Source organism: Lepisosteus platostomus, chromosome 10 (assembly GCF_059453375.1).
Source record: "Lepisosteus platostomus isolate fLepPlt1 chromosome 10, fLepPlt1.hap1, whole genome shotgun sequence".
In the NCBI taxonomy this organism is placed as follows: Eukaryota; Metazoa; Chordata; class Actinopteri; order Semionotiformes; family Lepisosteidae; genus Lepisosteus; species Lepisosteus platostomus.
Genome location: NC_142620.1, coordinates 45919491 through 45943524, shown reverse-complemented (window position 1 = coordinate 45943524; position 24034 = coordinate 45919491). Strand labels below are relative to the sequence as shown.

Genomic DNA, 24034 nt, shown 5'->3' with positions numbered 1-24034 from the left:
CTTATGTAACTGGTACATGTACTGGTACAATGGAATTCTTACTTACAGAAAGTCTCTCGATTGTTAAAAATGCAGACGTAAACAATGACTGCAGATGTGCAAACAAATAAAATTACAATGAGGTAGATGGTGTAGGTGTGGTCTAAGGGGCAATGCCAAATGTGTTTGCCAATTGGACTGCTTGTGGGTAGAAGCTACTGAAGAATCTAGTGGTATGGTCTTGTATCACCGAGGTGGTAACTGTCCTCTGTGATGGCCAGACTTCTACCTCAGCAGGGGTCCTCGTAGAGCTGTTTAATCTCTGTGAGACCATAGCCTATGATCTTCTGGGCCACATTCACCATATTCTGCAGTGCCTTTCTCTCTCGAGAAGAGGTGTAGCCGTACCACACAGTGATCCCTGTTGGTGAGGATGCTCTCAATGGTGCAGCAGTAATAGAGGCGCTTCTGAGCCTGCTTCAAGATAATATCCATGTTCACTGTCCAGGTTAGGTCATTAGAAATGTGAATTCCCAAAAACATAAAGCTGGTGACTGTTTCCACTTCTGTTCCATCAATACTGAATCCACTATTAGTTCTTTTGTTTTACTCACATTCAAGTGCAGGTTATTGCTATGACAGCACCTCAGCAGCTGTACGACTTCATCTCTGTAAGTGGACTCATCATCATCACTATTATAGTGGTGTCATCTGCAAATTTAGTGATGCAGTAGTTGCTGTGTATTGCTGTGCAGTCGTGAGTGAACATGGAGTACAACCGTGGACTCAGACAGCAGCCTTGTGGGGTGCCAGTGCTCAGGGTGAGTGGTGTTGATGTTTTATTACCTATCCACACCACCTGTGGTCTCTGGATTAGGGAGTCCACCACCCAGTTGCAGACAGAGTTGCACAGTCCTAATCCCCTGAGCTTTGTCACCAGTTGACTAAGTATGATGGAATTGAATGCTGAACTGTAGTCCACAAACAGAATTCTCACATATGAAATCTTAGTGTCCAGGTGGTCCAAGGCTGTACTGTATGTAGAGCTAGGGAGACAGCATCATCCACTGATCTGTTTTTTAAAAAGTAGTTAATATTGTTATGTATAAAATTAAAGGACTTATAAATGAAATGTCTTTTGAGCTAGTGAACATGTTTTTTACTCTTAAGAACCCAATTTGGTTTGATGCTAGAAATCCCCAAAATATATATAGTAATGTTAATTTAATTTCTCAATTTCAAACTTTTGTTTTTAATCTCAATAACGTGTATTAATGACACAACTCAGACACAACTCTGCTTCCTTACTTAGTGGCTTATACTGTATATTTAATTCCCTATTGCATTCTGGTGTGCATGCATGACTGAAGAGGGTTAAGATTGATGAGCACTCTTTAGCCTTACCACCATGAAGCCAGACTCCCTTTTCACCCCACATACCTGATCAGCATGTGCTGAAAACTTACTGAACCCTGGAAAAGCTGACCTGGCATAATGGAGAGACTACCCAGCAGGGGTGATACATTGCAGTGAATCAGACCCCAGCAACCTTTGTGTCGTGGCTCATGGGAACATTGTCCTCCATGTGGGTCCTGAACCAAAACGTGCAGTATATTCGGTCACAAGATCCTGCCAACAATGCTTCAAATGTGCTTTACACTTTAACCATCAGGTGATTTACTGCTTTGGTAGGCATACACTGGAGGTCACTGCTCTTTTTCCTTCTGTCAAATGCCTGCCCTGCTTGTCTTTTTGTCACCAAGGAATTGATATCAGACCCTCTTTAAAAAATAATAAAAAAGATTGACTCATAAGCTTAATGGCAGTTCAATGCATCCACATTTTTTGAGGAAAGCTAAGCTATAGCTAAGAGGTAGTGCAGGTTATCTGAATAATCAGTACAGGGTAAATATAAATTAAATGTTGATTTCAGTGAAGAGATACAGTAAGTGTTTTCTATTTCAGGATGTTATTGTATGTACAAACAAATTGCCTATTAATATATTGCATATCTTAGATTTGATTGTTCTCAAAAGTGTTTGGATGCAAGAATTCAGTATGCCTCATGTTGAATACTCTCAGAACTAGATAAAGGAACATTTAATACCAATGGCTCATCCTTTTGAAAAATGAGATAAAAAACATTCAGAGAAAACATTGAAGGGCACTTTTAAACTTTTCATTAATGCTCGTGAAAGCATGATTAAGTATTTACATTTAACAAGTTTATATGTGATAAAGTGCTTTACTGAAGGATAACCTGAAAACGAGTGAAATAATATATTTCTGGAAATGAACATGTAAAGGTTTACTCCATGCTGAAAGGGTAAAGAAAAGAGACACAACATTTTGGCTGCAGAGCTTTCCACATCTGAAGAAGGCTCCACAGCTAAAACATTGTGTCTCCTTTCATTTCCTTTCAGCATGGAATAAACTTTTACCTGTTTCTTTGCAGCCTACAGATGCTGACACAACTACCTACTTGAGCTATTTCTGGAAATAATAACAAGGACATGTAACCTAAGGAAGTTAAAGACTTAACACTAATTTAAATCAGATTTTTTGGGGAAAGTAACACTGTAATCAACGTATCAGGTAACATGAGTTCTTTTTACACTGAGTTTAGGAATACAGTTTTGAACTTGGCTTGGATTAATAAAGAAAACAGCTTTAGCCTTTAAAATGTGTACATGTAGAGTTTGTTCCTCAAAATATGTCATATCACCTTGATGCATGATAATTACATTTGTGTTAATGTAGGAAGTGTTTATGTGAGTGATGTTCACAAAGATCAAGTTTGAAAAAATTATGTTCACTCTACTTTTGTTATTATTATTATTCCCCAAACCTACATTGACTAAGCCCTCTAATGTGCCATCTGCTGCTTCTGCCTATTATCCGTGCTGTGTACACTCTTTGACGTCTAAGCCTCTGTGGTCTCAGACTACAAAGATTGTTTTTTTCTTAACTTCAGCAGTGAATTGTGTTTGTAAAGCATCTACAATTATTTTGGCTTTGCCTCTTTTTCCTCTCTGTATCATATCTTTGGTTTAAAAATCATATGTCCATCTTAGTAGGTTTTCTATAATCAGAAGACTTCCTACTGTAGGTAAACATGATCTTGTGTGATTTCTGCATTTGCCAGCACTAACCCACCACTTTACAAAACGTGTCTTCATTAGGCAGAATGGTCCTGCTTTGGTTATGTTTAATTCTCCCTGTGTATTCTCTGAAGAAATAATAATTATTTTATATTAAAACACATTGAATGTTGCTGTGAAAGGAGATCAGAGATGCTTCAAAGAACCTCTAACTTATTTTAAAGCACCAAGATGTACGCTGTCATTTATTTTAATCTAAGCCTTCACAATAAAAAGCCAATTGCCTCTTAACAGCCATCTTTGTTGATTATGGATAAACTACCATCATTTGAAAACAGGCTGAAGTCTTTGACTTTCTCACAGTGTATGCCTGAAACATTACAGACATTGGCATGGTCCTTATTGCATTCATGATGGTACATTTGTCAGTTATCAAAACCTTACAGCAAAAACACATTCCATTCAAACAGCTTGGTAGAACAGTGACATATTACATCAAAATAGACAATTACTGGAAGGTAAAGTGTTGCTATCTCAAAGTTCATATTTATAACACTTTCAGTTTAAAATGTCAGAAGAATGTGAGAAGGATTATCATACTGCCAGCTGTAAAGAGACATTATTATATTTATTGGTATAATACTAAAACAAATAATGAAGGAGGAAATGACATTTTAAGTGGTTTTTCTGTTATATATTTCATTTGTTTTTTGTGTGTGTATGTGATCTGAAATGTGATATTTGACGTTAAATGAAATGAATTGTAAAAAGTTTTTCATTTCTTTGTTACAAGTTGTACTTTTCCAGAGTCCCTCACATCTAATTAATTTGTATTCAAATTCAGAGTGAATCCATTTGTAAAATATATTAAAAATATTAGATCCATCTTACAGCTCTTTACATATATGTGGATGTATACTGTTGTAAAGCAAATTTAAATAATGTACAGTCCTACATAAAAAGTATGGCTGGTTGAATTACTGTGTTTTAAAAAACTGGAAAATCTAGTGGCATATGACAAAGAAGTGAATAATAGTATCAGATTAAAAAAACTACTTCTGGTCTTTTACAAAAGATAATATAATTAATTTAGTTGTAATACAACAGCTATTTTAATAGTCCACATTCAGGCCATTTGTTCTACAATTTGAAAATAAATTGCAAATAAATACTTTTTTGTGTTCCTCCATACGTAATTAATGATTCCAACTCCAGATTGTTTCATGCAGTTAGATATGTTGAGAGTTTAGAAATTGTGTTACTATAATGTACAGTATGCCAAAAACGCTGTGAGAATATTATTTATTGGACAAACTAATCAAGGCTATACACATTCAAACAGGCTAAGCTGGTCCAGTCTCCAGAATTAGAGAAAATATTCCAGCAGGAAGAAATACTGTCAGGTTATGCTTATTCAGATATAGAATTAAAATCTGCTGGTGACATCAAATTGAACAGTTAGAATTTTAATTTAACTGCCATGGACAAATACATCTATCAAAGTCATGTTTATCTTTAGGATAATAGTTTCGGTCTTGGTGAGATGTTTTACGATCATCTTGTCAAAGACATCCTCTGCCATTAAAATAGTTTGGGTTTTTGCTGTACTTGAACTAAATACAGTATACCAAATCATATCATATATGAATTTGCTGTCAGCCTTCACCTCAGAGGACTGGTTTTTCAAAGGCATAGTGTTCCTTTAAAATATATAAAGGTGCAAGCCAAGTTTAATCCCATAATGAAAGATCAGAAGGAATTAAACCTTCTTTGGGTACAGTATGCACAGGACAGAGACAAGATATGAAACCATATGATATGAAACCAGGAGAGAAGTTTGGTAAACAAAATAAAGAAGAGATAAGAGTGGTAGGGGATAGGAAAACCATTGGATAGTTTATTGTAAATTTGCAAAACAGATTTTGAGGTGGGGATGAAAGGCAGCTACCTGTATATGCATAGGGAAATTTAAAAAGAGGTTTTTCAATTGTGTGGGGAATGCATGAACACAGTCTAAAAATGATTTTTGCTTCCATTGTCTTTTTGGCACAGTTGTGTTACAGACACAGAGGTCGGTATGATAGCAAATGGGAGGGAAAAAAGGTGTATGGTATGGATTTTCTATTTATTTGTTTTGCAAAATGATTCTATTAACCTTTATAGAGGACGTGAATTGGATTATGTGAATCAAAAACAAACCACTGGGATTTTCTAGCATGAAATACAAATTCCATTTTATTTGGTACATTCAACTGAGTTAAAAATGAGCATTCTGTAAATTTTTATGATTTTCCAGAAACTTTTTCAGGTTAAGATCACAACTGGTTATGGTGGACCTTTGTGTGATTCCATCTATCAGTTATTTGCAGCTCATAAAAACCTTTTTTTAATAAAGATATCAATTTTAAACTTTTGGTCTAAAGTATGTCTTTGGAAATCCATAACTTTCTTCTTACTGCAATTTTAAACCAATTACTTCACCAAGATGTGTTGAAGTAATGGCACACTTTTAGTTTGAGGATGTCTTTATTCCTCACTGCTCTGACAGTTGCTTTGACATGTTGAAAATCTATTTGCAGGTGACATACGCGCCAGCAGCCATATCACCCTGCAACTCACAACTGGCAACCCACTGAAGCTAAGCAGGTGTGAGCCTGGTCAGTACCTGGATGGGAGACCTCCTGGGAAAAACTAAGGTTGCTGCTGGAAGAGGTGTTAGTGGGGCCAGCAGGGGGTGCTCACCCTGTGGTCCATGTGGGTCCTAATGCCCCAGTATAGTGATGGGGACACTATACTGTAAACAGGCGCCGTCCTTCGGATGAGACGTAAAACCGAGGTCCTGACTCTCTGTGGTCATTAAAAATCCCAGGGCGCTTCTCGAAAAGAGTAGGGGTGTAACCCCGGTGTCCTGGCCAAATTTCCAATTGGCCCTTACCAATCATGGCCTCCTAATAATCCCCTTCTATGAATTGGCTACATTACTCTGCTCTCCTCCCCACTGATAGCTGATGTGTGGTGAGCGTTCTGGCGCGCTATGGCTGCCGTCGCATCATCCAGGTGGATGCTGCACATTGGTGGTGGTGGAGAGGAGTCCCCATTACCTGTAAAGCGCTTTGAGTGGAGTGTCCAGAAAAGCGCTATATAAGTGTAAGCAATTATTAATTATTATAATTATTATTATAACTAAAATTTTGTGTTTTATTGTTTCTTTTGTGTTTAGTTTGGAATTAACCTATACTTGTTCTGTGCTAATCGCCAGTGAAGCAGGTCCCCACTCTAAACCTCAACAATTTGTACTACTTCATACATTATGTTATGGCGTTATATTTATCATAAATTGCTAGACTTAAATCTGAATAATGAGTACAAGCTGATAAGGGCACTTGGCACAGGTCAGAATTTAATTTACAGGTTAGAAGCTCGTAATCTGTGCAACACTGAATTTTATATGAATACAAGTTCTACCCCAATAGTTTAATAAATTATACAGAACATGCTTATTTTTCTCAATTGGTATCGTTCTAGTAGGCAGTACAGACAGATAATTGGAGCACATATTTTGTTAATAAAATTTTTCAGAGCAGACTTTATACTTTTGGCTCAATTCAATTCAAGAAACAACTAGTAGTACTGGTATTTGAAAAGTGTCAATCCTGAAATGCATTCTTGGTCTACAGTAATACCTTATTATCATATTTATACACAACAGGTGTGACAGTACAAGAGATTCACATGTATCTGAGACTTATTCCTCTTGACAGAAACTGCAGAGAAACAGGTCCTTGACATAAGACCCTTAGAATGTTTTAAATTCTGTCACATTGCGGGAGCATAAAACCTCTGGATTAAATTGATTTGTGACGCCTGAACATAAATATGTTAGAGTAGATTGGTCATACTTGTTCAAGACCTTCGCAATCTTGTCTCCTCCAAGAAGAAAATTATCATGTCACTTTTAAATAAAACTGCAAAAGTATTAAACTAAGCAATTTAATGTTTGAAGAAACAAACACCCTTGAAGGAGGTTGTCTAAATTTTGAGGTGGCTGTCAATTCCATGACTGTATGAAGACAACAGCTGTGTTAATCATGCCAGCTAACATACTCCTAACCCCATGTGTGCTCTGATATATCAATCTAAGGAAGGGAACTACTAATGCCTGCTAAAATGGATGACAGTTATCCCAGGGAACAAATTCAATGATACTGTAAATGTCCCCTGAATTTGAAATACAGTAACTGCATGATTATCTTGGTGTGGATGGATTTGAAACACGTTTATTAAACAGTGTCCAATAAAAGAAACAACAATAATAATAATCAATATAAGAAACCAAATAAACAGAATTGAATTGCTTTCAACAAAACTATTGGAATGGTCACAGCTGGAAATATTTCTTGACAGTCATGACAGGATTTTGGAGCCTCCAAAGGTCATAAGGAACTACTTTTTACAGCACAATGACAATTCAGGGTACTATTGTTAACAAGCACATCCTTTTCCCACCAGTACTCCTGCCTTCTTATATTTCTTATCAGAAAATTAGGTGAGCTTATCAGATACATTAGGTGGATTAAGTCTCCAATATTGAGTTACCCAAAATGTATAAGCATCTGAAACTCTTGATCAGACCTCTCAAGGTCAAGGAAAGAAATTGATTTTTTTTTCAATGTTTTGTTTCCAGCATAATCTCAGGCCACTGTAGTTTCATGTATTATGATGGAATGTATTCATCCTGCATCAATTTATTAAGAATTTAATAAGTATTAAACAATAATATATATTTTTAGAAGTCGATAGTAGTAGATATTCATAGCCTCCAATGTTTTGTTAATGTACTTTTAATTATCTCATGGTAAATTTAATAAGAATTTGGTCCACTTTGTTTGACTTTTCTTATTACATTTTAAAAATATTAGTACATATTTAGAGATGCAATGATTGAATATATACTGTATAAAAGATTACAAACATTTGATCTATTTGATACACGTCTCTGTGTAAACATAATTATAATTTACATGAAGTATATTTTAGAATTTAGAAAAAAAATCCCCCAAAAAAACTTTTGTGTGGTCACAAACGTTTCACAGGAGTAAAATTGAAATGTGCTCTAACAGAAGCTGGTCCAGGCTTTTGTGAAGCATAGTTCAGGACCCTATGCAGACGATATAATCCGGAAGTAAGTGGAGAAGGACATCAGGGGAAGGTACAGCAGGATTAGGACGGGTTGGCAGACAGGTGGGCGTGGCGGCGGTGCTCGGGGGGCGTGGCACTGGCAAACAAGTTCGGACAGTCCGAGGGGAAAATCCAGGGCACAGTCCAAAGTCCAAAACCGGGTGATCCATCCAAGACGAGATAAACAAGGTTAAAATCCGGAATGGAATCCGGAACAGGGACAGGGAATAAAACCAAGGTAACAAGGCCAGGCGTTCCGAGCCCCAGACTCAGATGGTCAGGATGCCGTTATGAAGCCTATGCCATTGGGTCTCTCCTGGACCTGCTGGTAGGCGGGCTTCCGGGCGTTCATCTACCAATGCTGAGCCAGGCATAGCGGGAATGTCCGCCTTAAATAAAGATGGACAAACAGGGGACAGGAGCATGAAATGAACTCAAATACAAAAAGGTCAGAGCGCCCTTAAGAGGAGGGAGGAGGATTGTGACTTGTGCCAATCAAAAAATGATTGTGTCTGACCTTTTTAATAAAAAGAAAATGAATAACATCAGTTGATCTTGAAAGAAAATGAGATGTAATTTAGAATTTAAACTATTACGTGAACTGCTTTGAAAATAAGTTTCTTGGGGATTTTTTTAAACAGAGATGCCCAGCAGTCCTCAAGGCCAATTCACCTTCAGACCTCTCCCGCCACCTCCTCCACCACCCCACGCCTGCACCTGTGCCCGTCCTCCAGCACATTCAGGAGAAACTCTACAGAGAAATACCATGCCGGCCCGCAGTCAAACCAGCCAAGCTGCTGGGGACTCTTCCTCCAACACGCAGCAGGACAGTGTGCAGTTGCACAACAGCTGGGTCCTCAACAGCAACATCCCTCTTGAGACAAGGTGAGTGAAAACCCATACCTTGGCAATTTTGTCTTGAGCACTTTGTTGAAAATTAGTTTGGATTGGGTTTGGAACTGGGGTGTGAAGCAATATGGCTAAGATGTAGGTTCCCATGTACAAGGTTCCAAAACTCACATTTTTTTACGATGGGTCAAATGTGACCGACATATGCCTGTTGTTTTTTTCACAGCTGTTTCAAGAGGAAGGAGTTAATGGTGAGATGATCCAGATTTGATAAAGCAGACACAGTACATTGTCTTATACCCTAACCTTTTCAAGGGGTTCAAAACTTAAGAAAAAGTTATTATCTTTTATATGTTTATCTAAACAAGTTTTTCTTAAGATTCAGTTTTGTACAATTTATTGAAGGGGGCACCACAGTGGCACAATGGTTTGCATTGCTGCCTTGCCTTCTTATGCTCCTGTACTGGATAATGGTTGGACGGATGGACTTGTTGAATGATTCGTAATGTTAATTCAGATACTAAGGGTCTCATATTATTTTTGTATTCAAAATGTCTTTGCTATTAAAAACAGTTGCTTAAGTCTGCATTACTTCCTGCAAGAATTTAAGCAATTTTCAGTGGTTGGAATATTGGTACCAATATGTTTAATAATACATAAGTCAAGCAGACTTTAAAATTGAATGCATTGCAATGGGCACTTATAGTTTAATTTAATATGGGCTAATTTTTAAGGGTTGTGCACCCTCGTTTTTGTCCCATTTGTACCTGTTTTCTTGCAATACCTTGTATCCTTAACAGAATAAAATTAAGTAGAATTTGCCATCTGTGATTCTGTCTTTTGCAACAATACTAAACCTATTCAGATACCATCTAAACCATAGAACCAAAAGATAAATGATTTATTAGCATTTTTAATGAAAAGTTAGTAACAGCTGAATTCTCCTCTATAATGACATTGCTTGACATTGGCAGGTAGCCAGTCATGAGGAAGATTTTTAATGATGTATATATCAGCTCATAATTAAATCTTCTTTAGGTAAGAAAAAAGACTAAGTTACTGGATCCTGATGCAGTTCTTTCCATTTTTATTGCTTTTTAACTGGCATGAAAATTTGAAATATAAGATAAGCGAAAGTCAGTCTAGTCACACACCTTGTATAATTCACAAGTAATGTATCTGGAAATGAGCCACCTTAAAATGCATAACACAATTTGAGCATCTGTAGTCATTCTGCAGCATTCCTAAATTCACCTGCACCTCTTAGCTCTGGCTACGTTTGAAACCACCAATAAACTTTCTGTCTGTAACAAGAAAATGTTCAGTACAAGGTCTCACCCCAAATACATCTTGGCACTTGATCAGCCGTACAGGTAAGCTGAGGAGCTGTAGGTCTCTTGCTTCTCCAAAACGTAACACCAAATACATTTTATAATATAAAGGGATGTGAGAAAAAATAGTTTAATTTGTACAATTTATCCATATCAAACTTAAATAATCGGTTTCCACAGTAGTCTTTATTCTTAGGTCAGTCAGAGTGGATATAAAAAGGCTAAAGAGTTGAAACTTCCCCAGCAAAACAGGTTAGGTAGCACGATAATTGATAAGCAGTCAAGAGGAACAATTCCCACTGACAGCTGTAGGAGGTTACAGGTGAAATGAAATTGGCACCCATTCAGCCCTGTCTCTAAAAACTTTTTTCTCTCCGATTGGTAAGGAATGATTTAAAATTTCCATGTCAGTACTTGGTTCATCTGTCAGGTTCATGTTTAGATGAATGGCTCTGACACTAACCTTAAAAAATGCCTCTTTTCAAGCAGTTTCTGTTCCTATTTTTCTAGCAGCTCTTAAAATTCCATCAGTTAACATCTTTTACTACTATACAGTAAGTCTTGTTTTTGTATTAAAGAAATACAGCTCATTTATCCACCTAATTTTTAGACTTATCCAAATGTATAAACTGTTCCTTCAGGGTTACGATAAGAATACAACATGATTTCAGAATGAAGTCTGTGGTATCATTGACCATATATAGGTTTTTAAATTATTCAGTCTGTAAATTTATTTAATAGATTAATAATATGGATTAAACTTTCTGGTCAAATTAAGACTAAATGTGCAAATACAAAAAAACATAATGTTTCAGAAACTGTATGAGCCAATGGATTGGTCCTCTTTGATCCTCTTTTATTATTTTTTACTGAGAATATATATTATGATAGAATATATAGTATATTGTGATATGACAGTTACAATTTCACTGACAATATTATCAACATTTGTTATGCTCTGTGTACACAACCAACCATAGTGTTCCAACTCTGTTCAACCAACTCTGTGTTCCACAGACTACCATAGTGGTGTAATGATAACACCAAGTTAAGAAATGGATCCAACTAGTCCACTTCCTAGAGAAATAGAACACAGCTTTCAGTAGCTCTCTGGGGAAATAATGTTTCAGATATGGAATTTGATCATGTCTGGTTCCAGGAGGTAGGTGGATATTGTCCCGTACTTGTTATCAGTAATAACTCTGGAGATGTTATGATGAAAGAAATGTAAAGGCTTTAGAATTGCATATGAATATCAAAGAAGATATATTCATCATTGTGTTTTTAGGATTATTTATGAATATTTAATTTAAAGAGAATTTGTTTATATAATTAAGTTTTTACTTTCATGGTTCTAACATGAATTTGTGAAGCACACAACTGTGTGTGGTCACAGAAATGGGAGTTCACAAACTAAGCTTTTTTCATGAAGAACTTAATATAAGATGATATATCATACTAATTACTGTATGCTTTGATTTGTTAATGCAAATGCCTCTGATGCACTCAATAATTTTTCTTTCTGGACTGATTTTCTGAAAAATAACTCAATTTAGTAGGCCATTATTGTCCTAGTTATTTAACATACTATTTTGGATGCTGTAGTTAATCAAAGGGTCTTTACAAATGCTCATTTGTGGAGTTGTTAGAAACCATAAAGTCGTCTGTATTCAATGATATAAGATAATATTAGCTCTCTGTGTAGCTTCTTCAGTACCAGTACCATAGTAGGAAACTTCAGTACCATGGCTGAGACTAAATGCAGTTTAAGGAGATAATAGGATTTTAAGTTATTTGCAGGGAATTAGAGACAGGTCTGTACACGTTAATTAAACAAAATGAGACTCTAACCTTCTTCTTTGTGACAAAAATATTTTGAATGTTTTTATGTAGCACATTTAATTTTACTTTGATTAGGAATTATCAAATTAGGAAGATTTTATTAGGAATAAAAAAGTATGAATGATTTTACAAGAGGTGGGAGTTGATTTTTGGAAGCATACATAACCGTCAAAGCTAAACATTGTGGCAACTTTAGATGTTGAACTTAATATTAAAATTTGATAGAATTATATATTTAATGTGACTCACAGGGATGCATCACTCATTATGTCTTGAAATTCACTACAGGGGAATTCATTTTAGGGAACTACTAGAATTAATATATTTAACAAACTTGAAGCATTTTTAAACGATTGTAAAATGATCCTGCTCTTCATATTAGTCCAATCCCATAAAACCTAATTGTGATATATAAAATACTCTGTTAACGCTAGTGAAAAAACTTCAGTAAAAGTGTAGATGACATTTTCTATAGAGGATCAGAAGTACAGTATATTTTATTAAGACTGAGCTTTATAGATGGTTGCCAAATGACACCGTAGAAACTAGAATTTGGTAATGTAAGTATTACACTATTTCAAGCTTTATATTGAAGAAATTAACTAAGTTGCGGGAATTCATTAAGTCCAAGCAACAATTTGTTTTCATTGAGTCAACAGTTTTGATTTGTTAATCAATAATGGCTGTTAAAGCGAGCAATTAAAGGTTTTATACTTTCATACCATGGTCTCATTTTAAAAAAAAAGTATATATACAGTATATAACATATAACATACAGTATATAGTGTTATACTTAATATACTGTTTATACAGTATATAAACCTCAAAGGACATTATTAGGCATGACAAAACTGCTGTGGTACTGTTAAGTTGTTAATTCCAAGCTTCTACGCACCAGAATATATTTTTTCTCATCAGAATTGGTATCCTTGTTTTAGAGTACTACATTTCAGTGAACAAACTAAAAATATGTATGGTTAAAACAATACCATATTTTTCTTACTTTTTTGACAATATTAAATAACTCTGTATGAAAGATTCTGAGTTATGATAACTGTGTCCAAAGTCCTTAGATATTAAAAGAATAATGAATGTGATTCTCATCACTACCGTAAAAGAGATTGACTATTTTATATCAGATAAATGTAGGTGTCTTTAACAAAGCAATAAATAATAGTATTTCTTGTTGATCAGTTTGCTGATATTCAGAATAATCACATTTTATTTTTACAATAACGAAAACATTTTTTCTCTTTGCTTACCCAGCTATCATATATACAGGTACAATGTCTGGCAAAAGTATTCAGACTCGTTCTATGAAGTCCAATTTTGTGAAGTTATAACAAAAAACATTTTTAAAACATAACATGGTTGCAGCTGTGATTTAACCACAGGTTGTATTCTATTTATTAAAAAAAGGCAGCTTAATCTGGCCTTTGTAAGCATTAAGAGTTCAACACTATGTAAGACTATGGGGTTTTTCAGGGTGGTTAGGATGTTGGTCTATGGGACGCGTTGTCTGTCAACTTATATTGTACATAGAGTAACTTGTGTGTTGTATCTTTATGTTGTGTATAGTGTATGTATTTTCACTGTTAATAAATACTTCCTAATGTACCTGAATTATTGCTCTTTTCACCAAAGCTGTGCCAGAGAACAAACAATTCACATGCCTCTAACTATACCAACTACACGGGTATATTCTCTGCAAATTCCTTATAAAGATTATTTATTTTACTTATTGATTTATCTACTAGGTCATTTCCTGTTATTCACCCTTTTCATAACCCCTATTTGTAACAATAATGACTTAAAATTTAAAGACTTCCAAGCATTTTATAAATTACAGTAAATATCAGCAAAAACTAAAGAGAAAAGACTGAAATTTTGAGTGCGTACGTATTCCGACCTGCAAATTCTAGTCTGAACCACATTTGGCAGAAAGTACAGCCACAAGTCTTTTTAGGCATTCTATTGCACACCAATTTTGCTACAGTTTGGTGCACTTTTTGCCCATAAGTCTTGGAAGAGTTTCTGAATTTCTTTCAACTTGCTTGTGGATCATTTATGGACATCAGTGTTTAAGACCTTCCACTGGTGTGTTTCCCTGCTGAAAGGTGAATTTTTGTCCAACATATTTTGAAAGGGTTTTGAAAAGATCAACTGGCACAGAGAGTCTTGAAAAGGTACAATAAAGCTCAATTGATAAAGATGGAAAAAATAAATAGTGAAGTGATGAGCTTTTCTCCTACTGTAAATTGAGTATTATGCTCTCTGCTGCTATAGATTGTTTTTCTTCTGGAGAAATGCCCCTGAAACAAGATACCTGTATCACATTTTTTTAAAGGCACATGTTAATGGAACTGGTTTGCTTGTCTTTCACCTTTTTTTTACAGAAGAAGAAAAATACAAATCATTTTAACTAATCTATAAATTGTCATTGTAATTCACACATTTTGTGATATTTTAAGATTTTCAAAAATGGATAATGTGCTGAGGATGATATGTGAAAGGAATTGTATATTCACTTGATGCATAAAAGTGCTTTATGTGACATATCTGCAGCAAAGAAAATGTGCTGAAAGCATCAAAGCTTACACTTGCAGAGAAAAACAATTTTATTTTTCTGTAGAATGAAAATTGGCCATATTTTGCCAAACCCACTACTGTTTTTGCCAGCAAGAGCCCTCACATTGGCACCAGTCCAAGAACATCAAAAACGACAGCAACCATTTTAGTGGAACAATTCTTTCACATCAGATGTACAGTATAGCACATCAGAAAAGAATCAGATGTCCCACGTATGTTTTCAGTGATTAACTCACAGGTACTCTTGCAGCAACAACAGCTACTGTGTGAGACAACCACACAAAGAAATAACAGGGGTACAGGTAATACCAAGTCATCCGCACAGAACATTCTTCATCACAATAGGTCTCAGCAACACAGATTCTCCTGCTCTGCAAGCATTATCAATAATGGATGCAGAATGCTGAAAGAGCATGCTGCCAATGTGGCAGATAATAACATCTTCCCAGATGAGATCATTATTCATCTGAACAGGACCATGAACTGCCAGAGCATTTGTTGCTGGGTTGAAGAAAACCTCCACATGGCCATGGAACACACGCAATTCAATCCACATATCGTGGTGTGGTGTCACTGAACCATATTTTCTTGCACCTTAGTTCTATCATTCATCCTTCTTTCATCGTAAATTGACCTCACCATTTGCACATCAGGTTCCATCAAGACAGACCTCTTCCACCTTATTCAGTTCATGTCCAAATGTAGTTAGACAACAAATTTCCCAAATAATAGACAGGCACGCAAAGTCACTTTTTATGGTGTCCACTGTTACCAGACAATGTTTCCAGATTTTATTTCCTGTGAGGACATTTAAAGTCACATTTTTATTGCTCAAATGAACCCATTCAATGAATTCCAATGAGCTTGCTCTGATCGATGCAGTGACATTATAGAATGCCAAGGTGTATTTGAACCAGTGAGTTGAAATGTGAGCATTTAAACATCTTAAGCTCATACCAGTATTTTTTTTATTTTGTCATTTTTGTTTTCACTTCTTATTAAATTTCAAAACGCTTTTGAGAACCTACAGGAAGATCACAGTGTCCCTGGTGCCCTCTCAAAAGACGTATAATCCTATTTATACAATATGATATTTTTTCTTACTATGATCAAAGTATATTACTTTTTATCAAAGTATATTAAATGTTGTTTCTGTGATATTGGTCTGTGTATAGTTATCGATACAATATCAACTAGTTTAAAAATACAACAATACCAATATTTTTAATAATTATATTTAATAAGGGAATCTTTGAAAAGCATTCACAGTATGTGCTGATTTTAAAGGGCAATTATTTCTGCAGGTTTTTATTTCTGACATAATTTGACAAATTTCCACACCCAAGATGTAGAATTAGTTCAATTAATGTTTCTCTCTGATTAGAACTTGAATGGAATTAAAAGGAAAAGTTAGGGCTTTTTAATTATTTATCTGTCTTTATAAACACTGTCAGAGTTTTTTATGCTGTTTTAGGGAAGATGTAAGTTTTGCATAATAGAGTACTTTTTGAGTAATAGTAAGCTGTGCTTTACCAGTACCAGTACTGAAATAAATGTCTTTCAAATTTCAAAATAGGACATGCTAATCTAAGACACATCTGAACCAAGTTAATGTTATTAGAAGAGATTCCAAGTGTCTCCATTTTAAAAGTTGAAAATATTATTATTCTATGGCCATTCTAAATGTTTAATTTTATTTAAATTATTTCATTATTTAAATGAAAAGCACAGTTTATTGTTGTTTTTGTTTTAAATAGTTTTACTAATTTTCATCCATGCATTTTAATGTGCTTAATAATTAAATAAACGGCAAATATGAGCATGGTAGGAGCAGATGGAAGCTCATAAAAACATGTAAAATTCTCCCTAGACAGACTCATCTGTACATGTACAGAAAACCCTTTAATCAAACCTTCTTGACACATACTGCAGAGTCGAAGCAACTTTCATATTTGAACATCTCAATCAGCAGAGTTGACAGGATCATAGAACACAAAGATCCTAATATTAATTGACATTTGTCCAATATCAACGCAATTACATATTTTTGCTGCATCAGCATGTAAATGCCATTCATAACTACAAGCATTTTTAAATTTGTTTAAATTATATAGCAATAGAAATTGATTGGTTATAATTGAATACTTTTTTGTACTTAATAATATTTGGTTGTGTCAGCAGTACAAAGGCTCCAATCTTTTTGTAGCAGAGTACAATCAATTTTCACATGTGAGTTCCATTTGAATTGGCTGAGAGCTCAATAAATCAATCTTGGTTTTTAAATTTCCTGTCTCATAAAAAAATCTGAATTTATTTAATGTTCCATGGGCAATAGTTGTAATAAAAGAGATGTACTTCAATGTGCTTTGTTAACCTTGCATCTGAATCAGAAGAAACTTCAGTTTTTGAATTTCAGTATGGCAGCATTTGTGTCCTTTATTCTCTGGCACTGCTTGAAAAATAGAGTAATATACAATAATAATCAGGCTCAAACATAGAACAAACACTGTTTACTAACACTAAATAATGCAACAATACAAAACACAACAGATGGACTATGTACAGATGTACAATTCAGAGTTACAGAGTTCTACCTTTTATAAACATAAAACATCTAGAATTCTGGTCTTTAGATTATAATCTAAAGGCATAAAACCTGAGAAAAGAGAAGTCCTGCATCCTAATAAACAAAACAGATCCTAACTAGAATCCTAACTTTAATCACAAAGGCACTGGTAAAATAGAATATACAGTACCTGTATGTCTTTAACCAGTGGATTCCACAATAAAAGAAATCTTAATTTAAAAATAAAAAAGACTGTAATAGGGCTTTAGGATTACCTGGAGAGAATCTGGTTTTCAAACTTCCAGTAGTTATGGATAGGTCTGTTACTATCAATATTGGGCTAAAAACCTTACTAGTAACGGGCCGATAACGGAGATTTATGTTTTAACATGTCTGTTTTATTGATTTAACGGTGATTTTGTTTAACTTGAGTACATTTTTAGGTCTCCTTTTGATCATCTATGTTTTCCTCTGTGTTTATGGTAGCAGCTCACTAAATATATCAACACACTATCTAGTGGTCCAAATCTTCTGAGTAAAGTAATCACTGACAAGTGCAAACATTGTTAACCTTCTTGAAACTCAGTTGTCCCCTCAGTCAGTACAATATATCCAGTATGGGCTAAATGACTACCGTAATAAAGCAGACCAAATGAGCTAGCATAAAAAATATTAGAACCTTACCGTGTGAAAGCTGAAATGTAATTGTTTGTTAGCAAAGCTGATCATCTTCTAACATAACTTATTATAACATTTTAATGTGACTTCCAGTACAATATACAGTGTTCCTAGTTTAATGGAATTCACTTAACATAGTGGCTAATGGTGGCCAGAGAATTTAAATTAGGGAGTCATGTTTCATTATTAAAAAACAACGTCCCTTTTTCAGCTTGTTTAGCAATAAAGAAGATATTGTTCCCAAGGTCAGGTATGTTGTGAAGAGAGACACTGTGTTACTCTTGCTGTAAACTGAAATCAATATAAAGAGCAGTTCACCATCACTGTCAGATTTATAATTATGATAATAAATGTTATTTAAATGTTATACAGCTTCTTGTCGTCTATACCTGAAAGTGCTGTACTCGCAAAAACGTTATGTAGGTCAAAAATAGACGTTTTAAAAACACTGTGTATAATTCTGAGCTTGCATCAATGAGACATAAAAATCAATGCATTGAACCAACAATGTGTGCATGCATGATTTTAGATGAGATGAAACAATGCTGTCAGAGTATTAATTTCTCTAAAGCTGCATTGCATTTACTCAGCTTTAATCTAATTCAACCAAAAGGTGTTTCTCCTTATTGGTATACAGTATATATCATAAGTACTGCATCTCAACTCATCATCCTGTGGCTGAGGGAACAAACTGTTAATACCGGCCAGTTCCAGGTTTTTGTGTAACCCTGTCAGTTTAAGTCATAGAAGAAATGTAAAATTTTCGACTAATGCATGAAGTATTACTTCTTGAATCATACATAAAGGTACTGTCCTCACTTATCAAAATCACTTATCAATAGAAGAATGGAATTTTTCATAGAGCTTTTTCCTTGATTAAGTAGATACTGTATATGCTGTACTGCTTCTCATCTGAAAGGTGGTTCTGTGTAGTTTTTCAATGATCTTTTTAAACATAATCCTAATCAATGGGTTCTAATAATACTTGTTTTGAAATATATACCCTATTGTAGGTGTCTGTAAATGGAATTGTGCTTTGATTCTCAGAAAAGCAAAAAATGGGAAATAGACTGACTGCTTAATCTTTAACTTCAAAGTAATTCCTCTTCTGTTTTGTAGGCATTTCCTGTTTAAGCATGGATCTGGCTCCTCTGCTCTCTTCAATGCGGCCAGCCAGAGCTATCCTTTAACCTCCAACACTGTTTACTCCCCACCTCCTAGACCTCTCCCTAGAAGCACCTTTTCAAGACCTGCCTTCACTTTCAACAAACCCTACAAGTGCTGCAACTGGAAATGCACTGCTCTGAGTGCCACAGCTATCACAGTAACACTAGCCCTTCTGCTAGCCTATGTCATTGGTAAGCTTTCTGGGTCTTTTTCTTACCTTTCTTTTTCCTGTTTCTTTCTCTCCTTCATAGTTAACTTGTGTTAGCCTTCCCCTGATTGAGGTCCTTTTTTTGGTGGAGGAGCTAGAAGGTCAACCTTTAAATGAAGACACTAAAAAGATTGATTCATAGTCAGAAAAATTAAAATACATTAGTATTCAAGACTAGCTAATTAGGGAGCTTTCAAAAAGCAAGGTGTCATTAGATGTTAATTGATGTCAAAATGTTTCTTCTTAAAACTTATTTAACTAATTCCTAGTTTGTTAAGTACTTTTCAGATTGTCTCAGAACTCCCCTAAAATTTCTTGCATAGCACACAATTATTGATAAACATTCTACTCATAACGTTTAGTGCTTTAGCAGCTTAATGAGGTGACATAGAAGAGACTTAAAAAAGTTTAATTTGTGATTTTTCAGTATCTGCAAATTAAAAGTTCAAATCAACGTGCAACATAGAGAAGTATCACAATAAATTTAATAGAAAAATGTATAACAATCACAGACAGTTTACAAGTGTTTGTTTGGCTAAACATATACATGTATAGGTAGAAAACTTGGCCACGAAAGTATCAGTAATTGGAAATTCAGGGACTCCTTATGAAATTAATGTGTGATTACTAATGTCACATGCCAATATTGTTGAATATGTTCTAGTGACTCAACTAATGTGTCAACAAATGTTATATAATAATTAATTAATAATAACATATTATAACATATATGACATAAAACATAACATACATTATTATGGACAAAAGACTGTAATGTAATGTTTTTTCGGTCTTTAGTTAAACTAATCACATTGCTAAATGCCATTAATCTAAATGCATATCACATTAAAATATAAGATATCCATTTTAGTTTATTGCAAAAATGTGAATTATACATTATTATTGTTGTTTATTTTCACCTTCCAATGTGTAATTTATTTAAAATTAATATGAAGCATTCTGATCTTTATCTGTGGGTTTTAAAATACAAATATGTGTTTCACCATCTGTACTATGAAAAGAGAAGTACTTGTTTATAATTAATTATAATGTAGATCTAATCCCCCCACTCACACACAAATTATGTCTGAAAACCATTATGAATTACAAAATTACAACATGCATTAAAGTATTAAAATATCACATTTTGTTAACAAATAAAGTCTTTATTCACCTTATAAAAAACCTGATGACACCTGGATTATTTCTCTTTAAACAATTCTCTGTACATGTCAACAGTGTTTTAGATGGACTTTCCAAGTAAACTACAACGAAATCTAAGATGGGCTGTACACTTAGAGAGTGTAGCTAACAAAGGTTTTCCCAGGAAAACAGTGTGATGATGTTTTTTTCTGGAGTAATAAAGTCCAGGAAAAAATGCGAAATTGAACAGGCAGTGTCTCTATACAGTGATATTGATTGTAATAATGCTGTAGCAGCAGTTTAGTACAAAAGTCAAACTCTGAAGATTGTTTTACATTTTGAGCTGAATACTGTAGACAGCAGAGTGTGACCCAAAGTGCAAAACATCTAGTTTTAGACATGTGTTTTTCAAGCAAATTGTTAAGAAAGGCATCCGGTATCACTGAAAACACAGTACCTTAAGCTTGGGGTCAAACAGTATATCACCCTGTGTCCTTGTTTTCAGAGAAAGCCAATCCTTTCATTGTACTACCAGATTCCCTTTGATTTGTGATGACAGGTCTGAGATATTGCTGGGTGCAAACCTATCTGTGACAGTTCTGTATGATTGTGATGACCCTTTGTACTCTATATAGATGACTATTCCTAGTGCATACATTATTAATAAATAAGATGGAAAATCTGCACAGTTCAAGGCTATTTTATCCTTGCAAGTTCAATGTCTAGACAATTGCAAACAATTTTAATATGACTACTTTTATCTTTTTTGCAAATACGGAAGCTTTTCTCTAAAGGAAAAACACTATACTTTCAAAATTATCATAAAGATTCTGTAATAACTGTACAAAATCATATATAGCTTCTGTTATTTCCTTCAAACTCCTAACATCATCACAAGAAATAAATATATTTTCAAAATGATTTGATTTAAAACACATTTGTCTCCCTCTAATCTACAAATATCTAGTTGCAAATCCAACAAGAGACAAAATAGGAGATCATATGATTGCAGTTGAGCCTATTTTTTACTGGAGCAAAAATTAAAAGCTTGAAAGATGCCTCATTAAAGAATTATTGCAAAACAATGGTGTTTCAGATATTTCAGATTTCAGATTCTATAGCAGCAACTCACAATATAAAACTATTCAAATCATTACATTTCATAGCCTGCAGTTATGCTTGCACACCAATTGCTGCATACATACTGTAGTTTTAAGTGTCAAAATCATGTCCCTTTGAAAAACTAAGAATTTCATGTATAGTTATCCTAATAACAACTTATTCAGTACTGTAATAGTAGTTTGACACGTACAGTATGTTTTTTAGCACTTTACTTACATACACTAGGCCATGCTCATACTCTAGGTCATTTTCATTTGAAGAAGGGGGGGTTCCCCATGTGGTGTAGTTTTAGGGTGCATGAATAGCATCACATCAAGGGAAGTACTAGGAATAAGCCTCCCCTTTCTTCAACACCGGGCCTCCATCACGGCAGGGCCCTGGAGCAGCTGACACTAGCTTTGGAAAAAATACCACAATTAAAGAATTTGTAAGACTTTCTCCACTAGTGGTAATTACCTTGTCATTCTTCCTTTCCTCTGTTTTGCAGAATTTTGCTAAATTCGTCCCCCTGATTATTTACTCTGATAATTAGCAAGTTCAAAGTAACAATTAAGTTCTAGGTTCTATCAAAGTGCTGTAGTGGAGAGGGATGGAAGAACTACCTCTCTTATGGTTCTTGCTTTATACAGATTCAATCTGATTAAAATACAGCACCTCTCAGTTATCCATTATTAATGAAACAATGAACTTTAAGGTCCTGTGCTCTGTTGTTTTGAATGCCCTTAACAAATATGCTTTGTAACCTTCATGTACATCTTTCATGGATTTCTCCACTACTAAAAATGCTTTTTAACATGATGCCTTGAAGCTCTCAATGTAAGATCAATATAACTCTTATAAAGAAAACAGAAAACACAATATACAACCAGCTAATAATAACAGATATTCCATTTACTAAATTATGTAGCCACACTTATGGTCCCATTTAATAAGACAGTTGACAGCAAAAAAACAGTTTAGTTCCAATCTTTATCATTATTAAAAAGCACTATGAATCTGTTACCGACTCAGAAACAAACTTCAATTCTTTAAAAAGTAACCTTTCAATTTTTGCTTTATTATTAGTCAGTTCCCAACAGGAGACCTTAAATTTTATAAATGATGAATGTTACATATGTATGGTGTTTGTAGGCTGGGGTATCATAAGTACATAGTGTTATTGAAAAAAATGAATTTTTCTCATCGTTGAAATGCAGTGCTGAACATATCAAATTAGCCTTTAAATGTTAATCTTCTTCAAGCTGTTTCCATTACTGGGTGATCTTTCCAAACATATCATAATGGATGTAATGTCAACTAAAATTAAAGTGCATATTATTCATGAAAATGCAAAATAAATCATAGAGTGGAAAATCTATTACCCACAATGCTTTGCTTTAAACTAGGAGTCATTCGAGATAGCAACCATTACACTTTACTCCTTTCTATTCCTTGATGAAGGTTTATGAACTGTACTGCTCCCCAGTGACGACTTAGGCAGAATGGTAGTTCAGTTTAAGATAGTGAAATATATTTTGAAAAAAACATGCATGCTACTAAGAAATTCCAAGGTTTGAAGACAATGGGAAAGATATTGCTAAGGAGTGACGTATGCTAATCTCAATCATACTGTTTAAAAGTATATCTTACAAGGTACAATGCAATATAATGCATGTTGAGTTTGCACTATTTTCCCATACAATGTAACTTTAAAGCCACATTAAAAGAAAATGCTTCTTGCAGAAGAGGTTTGCTAGATAAATACTTTTTTTAATTGCAGATGTCAAGATATTTCTAACATAAAAACCCAAGTTCTAAATAAAAAACACTGGGCCTCATATTTCTTGAATTCAAAACCATTCTGTGCATCGAAAGAATACTATACACTTGGTCATGACAAGTAGAAGGTGCACTGCTTAAAATTAAGAAATAACACCTTAGACGTCAGTGCCTACAGTAACTATTCATCATTTCTCTCTTTGTAGCTGCTGCTGTTCAGATATGTGGCATTGCTTCTGGACATCTGCTACAAAGTTGGCTGGTGGAAGTTTAATTGGACTCCTTCAGCCATTTCTTTTGAGTCACTATTTGTAAAAAAAACATTTAGTAAAATAAAGCATCAGAATGTCATGATGTCAAGTTAGCTGTGATGTAGGTTTTGCACAGCATATTCTGCTTCTATAGATATTTCTCTTGCCATATCTAGCTGTCTAGTTCAGCCTGTTAAATGTTTATCAGTACAATAATCTTATTTTAGGCACTGAAATTAAGACACACAATATTTTTGAATGTCCATTTAGAA

At 34.5% G+C, this 24034-nt stretch overlaps 1 protein-coding gene across 6 annotated transcripts in view; it reads left to right on the top strand.

Annotated features, from left to right (window-relative positions):
- The window catches only part of tenm1 (teneurin transmembrane protein 1), a 339710-nt gene that overhangs the window by 199320 nt on the left and 116356 nt on the right, over nucleotides 1-24034 (top strand). For 4 of the 6 annotated variants that reach the window (XM_088596739.1, XM_088596741.1, XM_088596738.1 and 1 more), the window contains 2 exons: nucleotides 8900-9143; nucleotides 19233-19471. In XM_088596739.1, the coding sequence (XP_088452865.1) occupies nucleotides 8900-9143; nucleotides 19233-19471 (483 nt within the window). The remainder of the gene's footprint in view (nucleotides 1-8899; nucleotides 9144-19232; nucleotides 19472-24034) is intronic. The other 2 variants (XM_088596742.1, XM_088596743.1) reach the window with 2 other exon arrangements.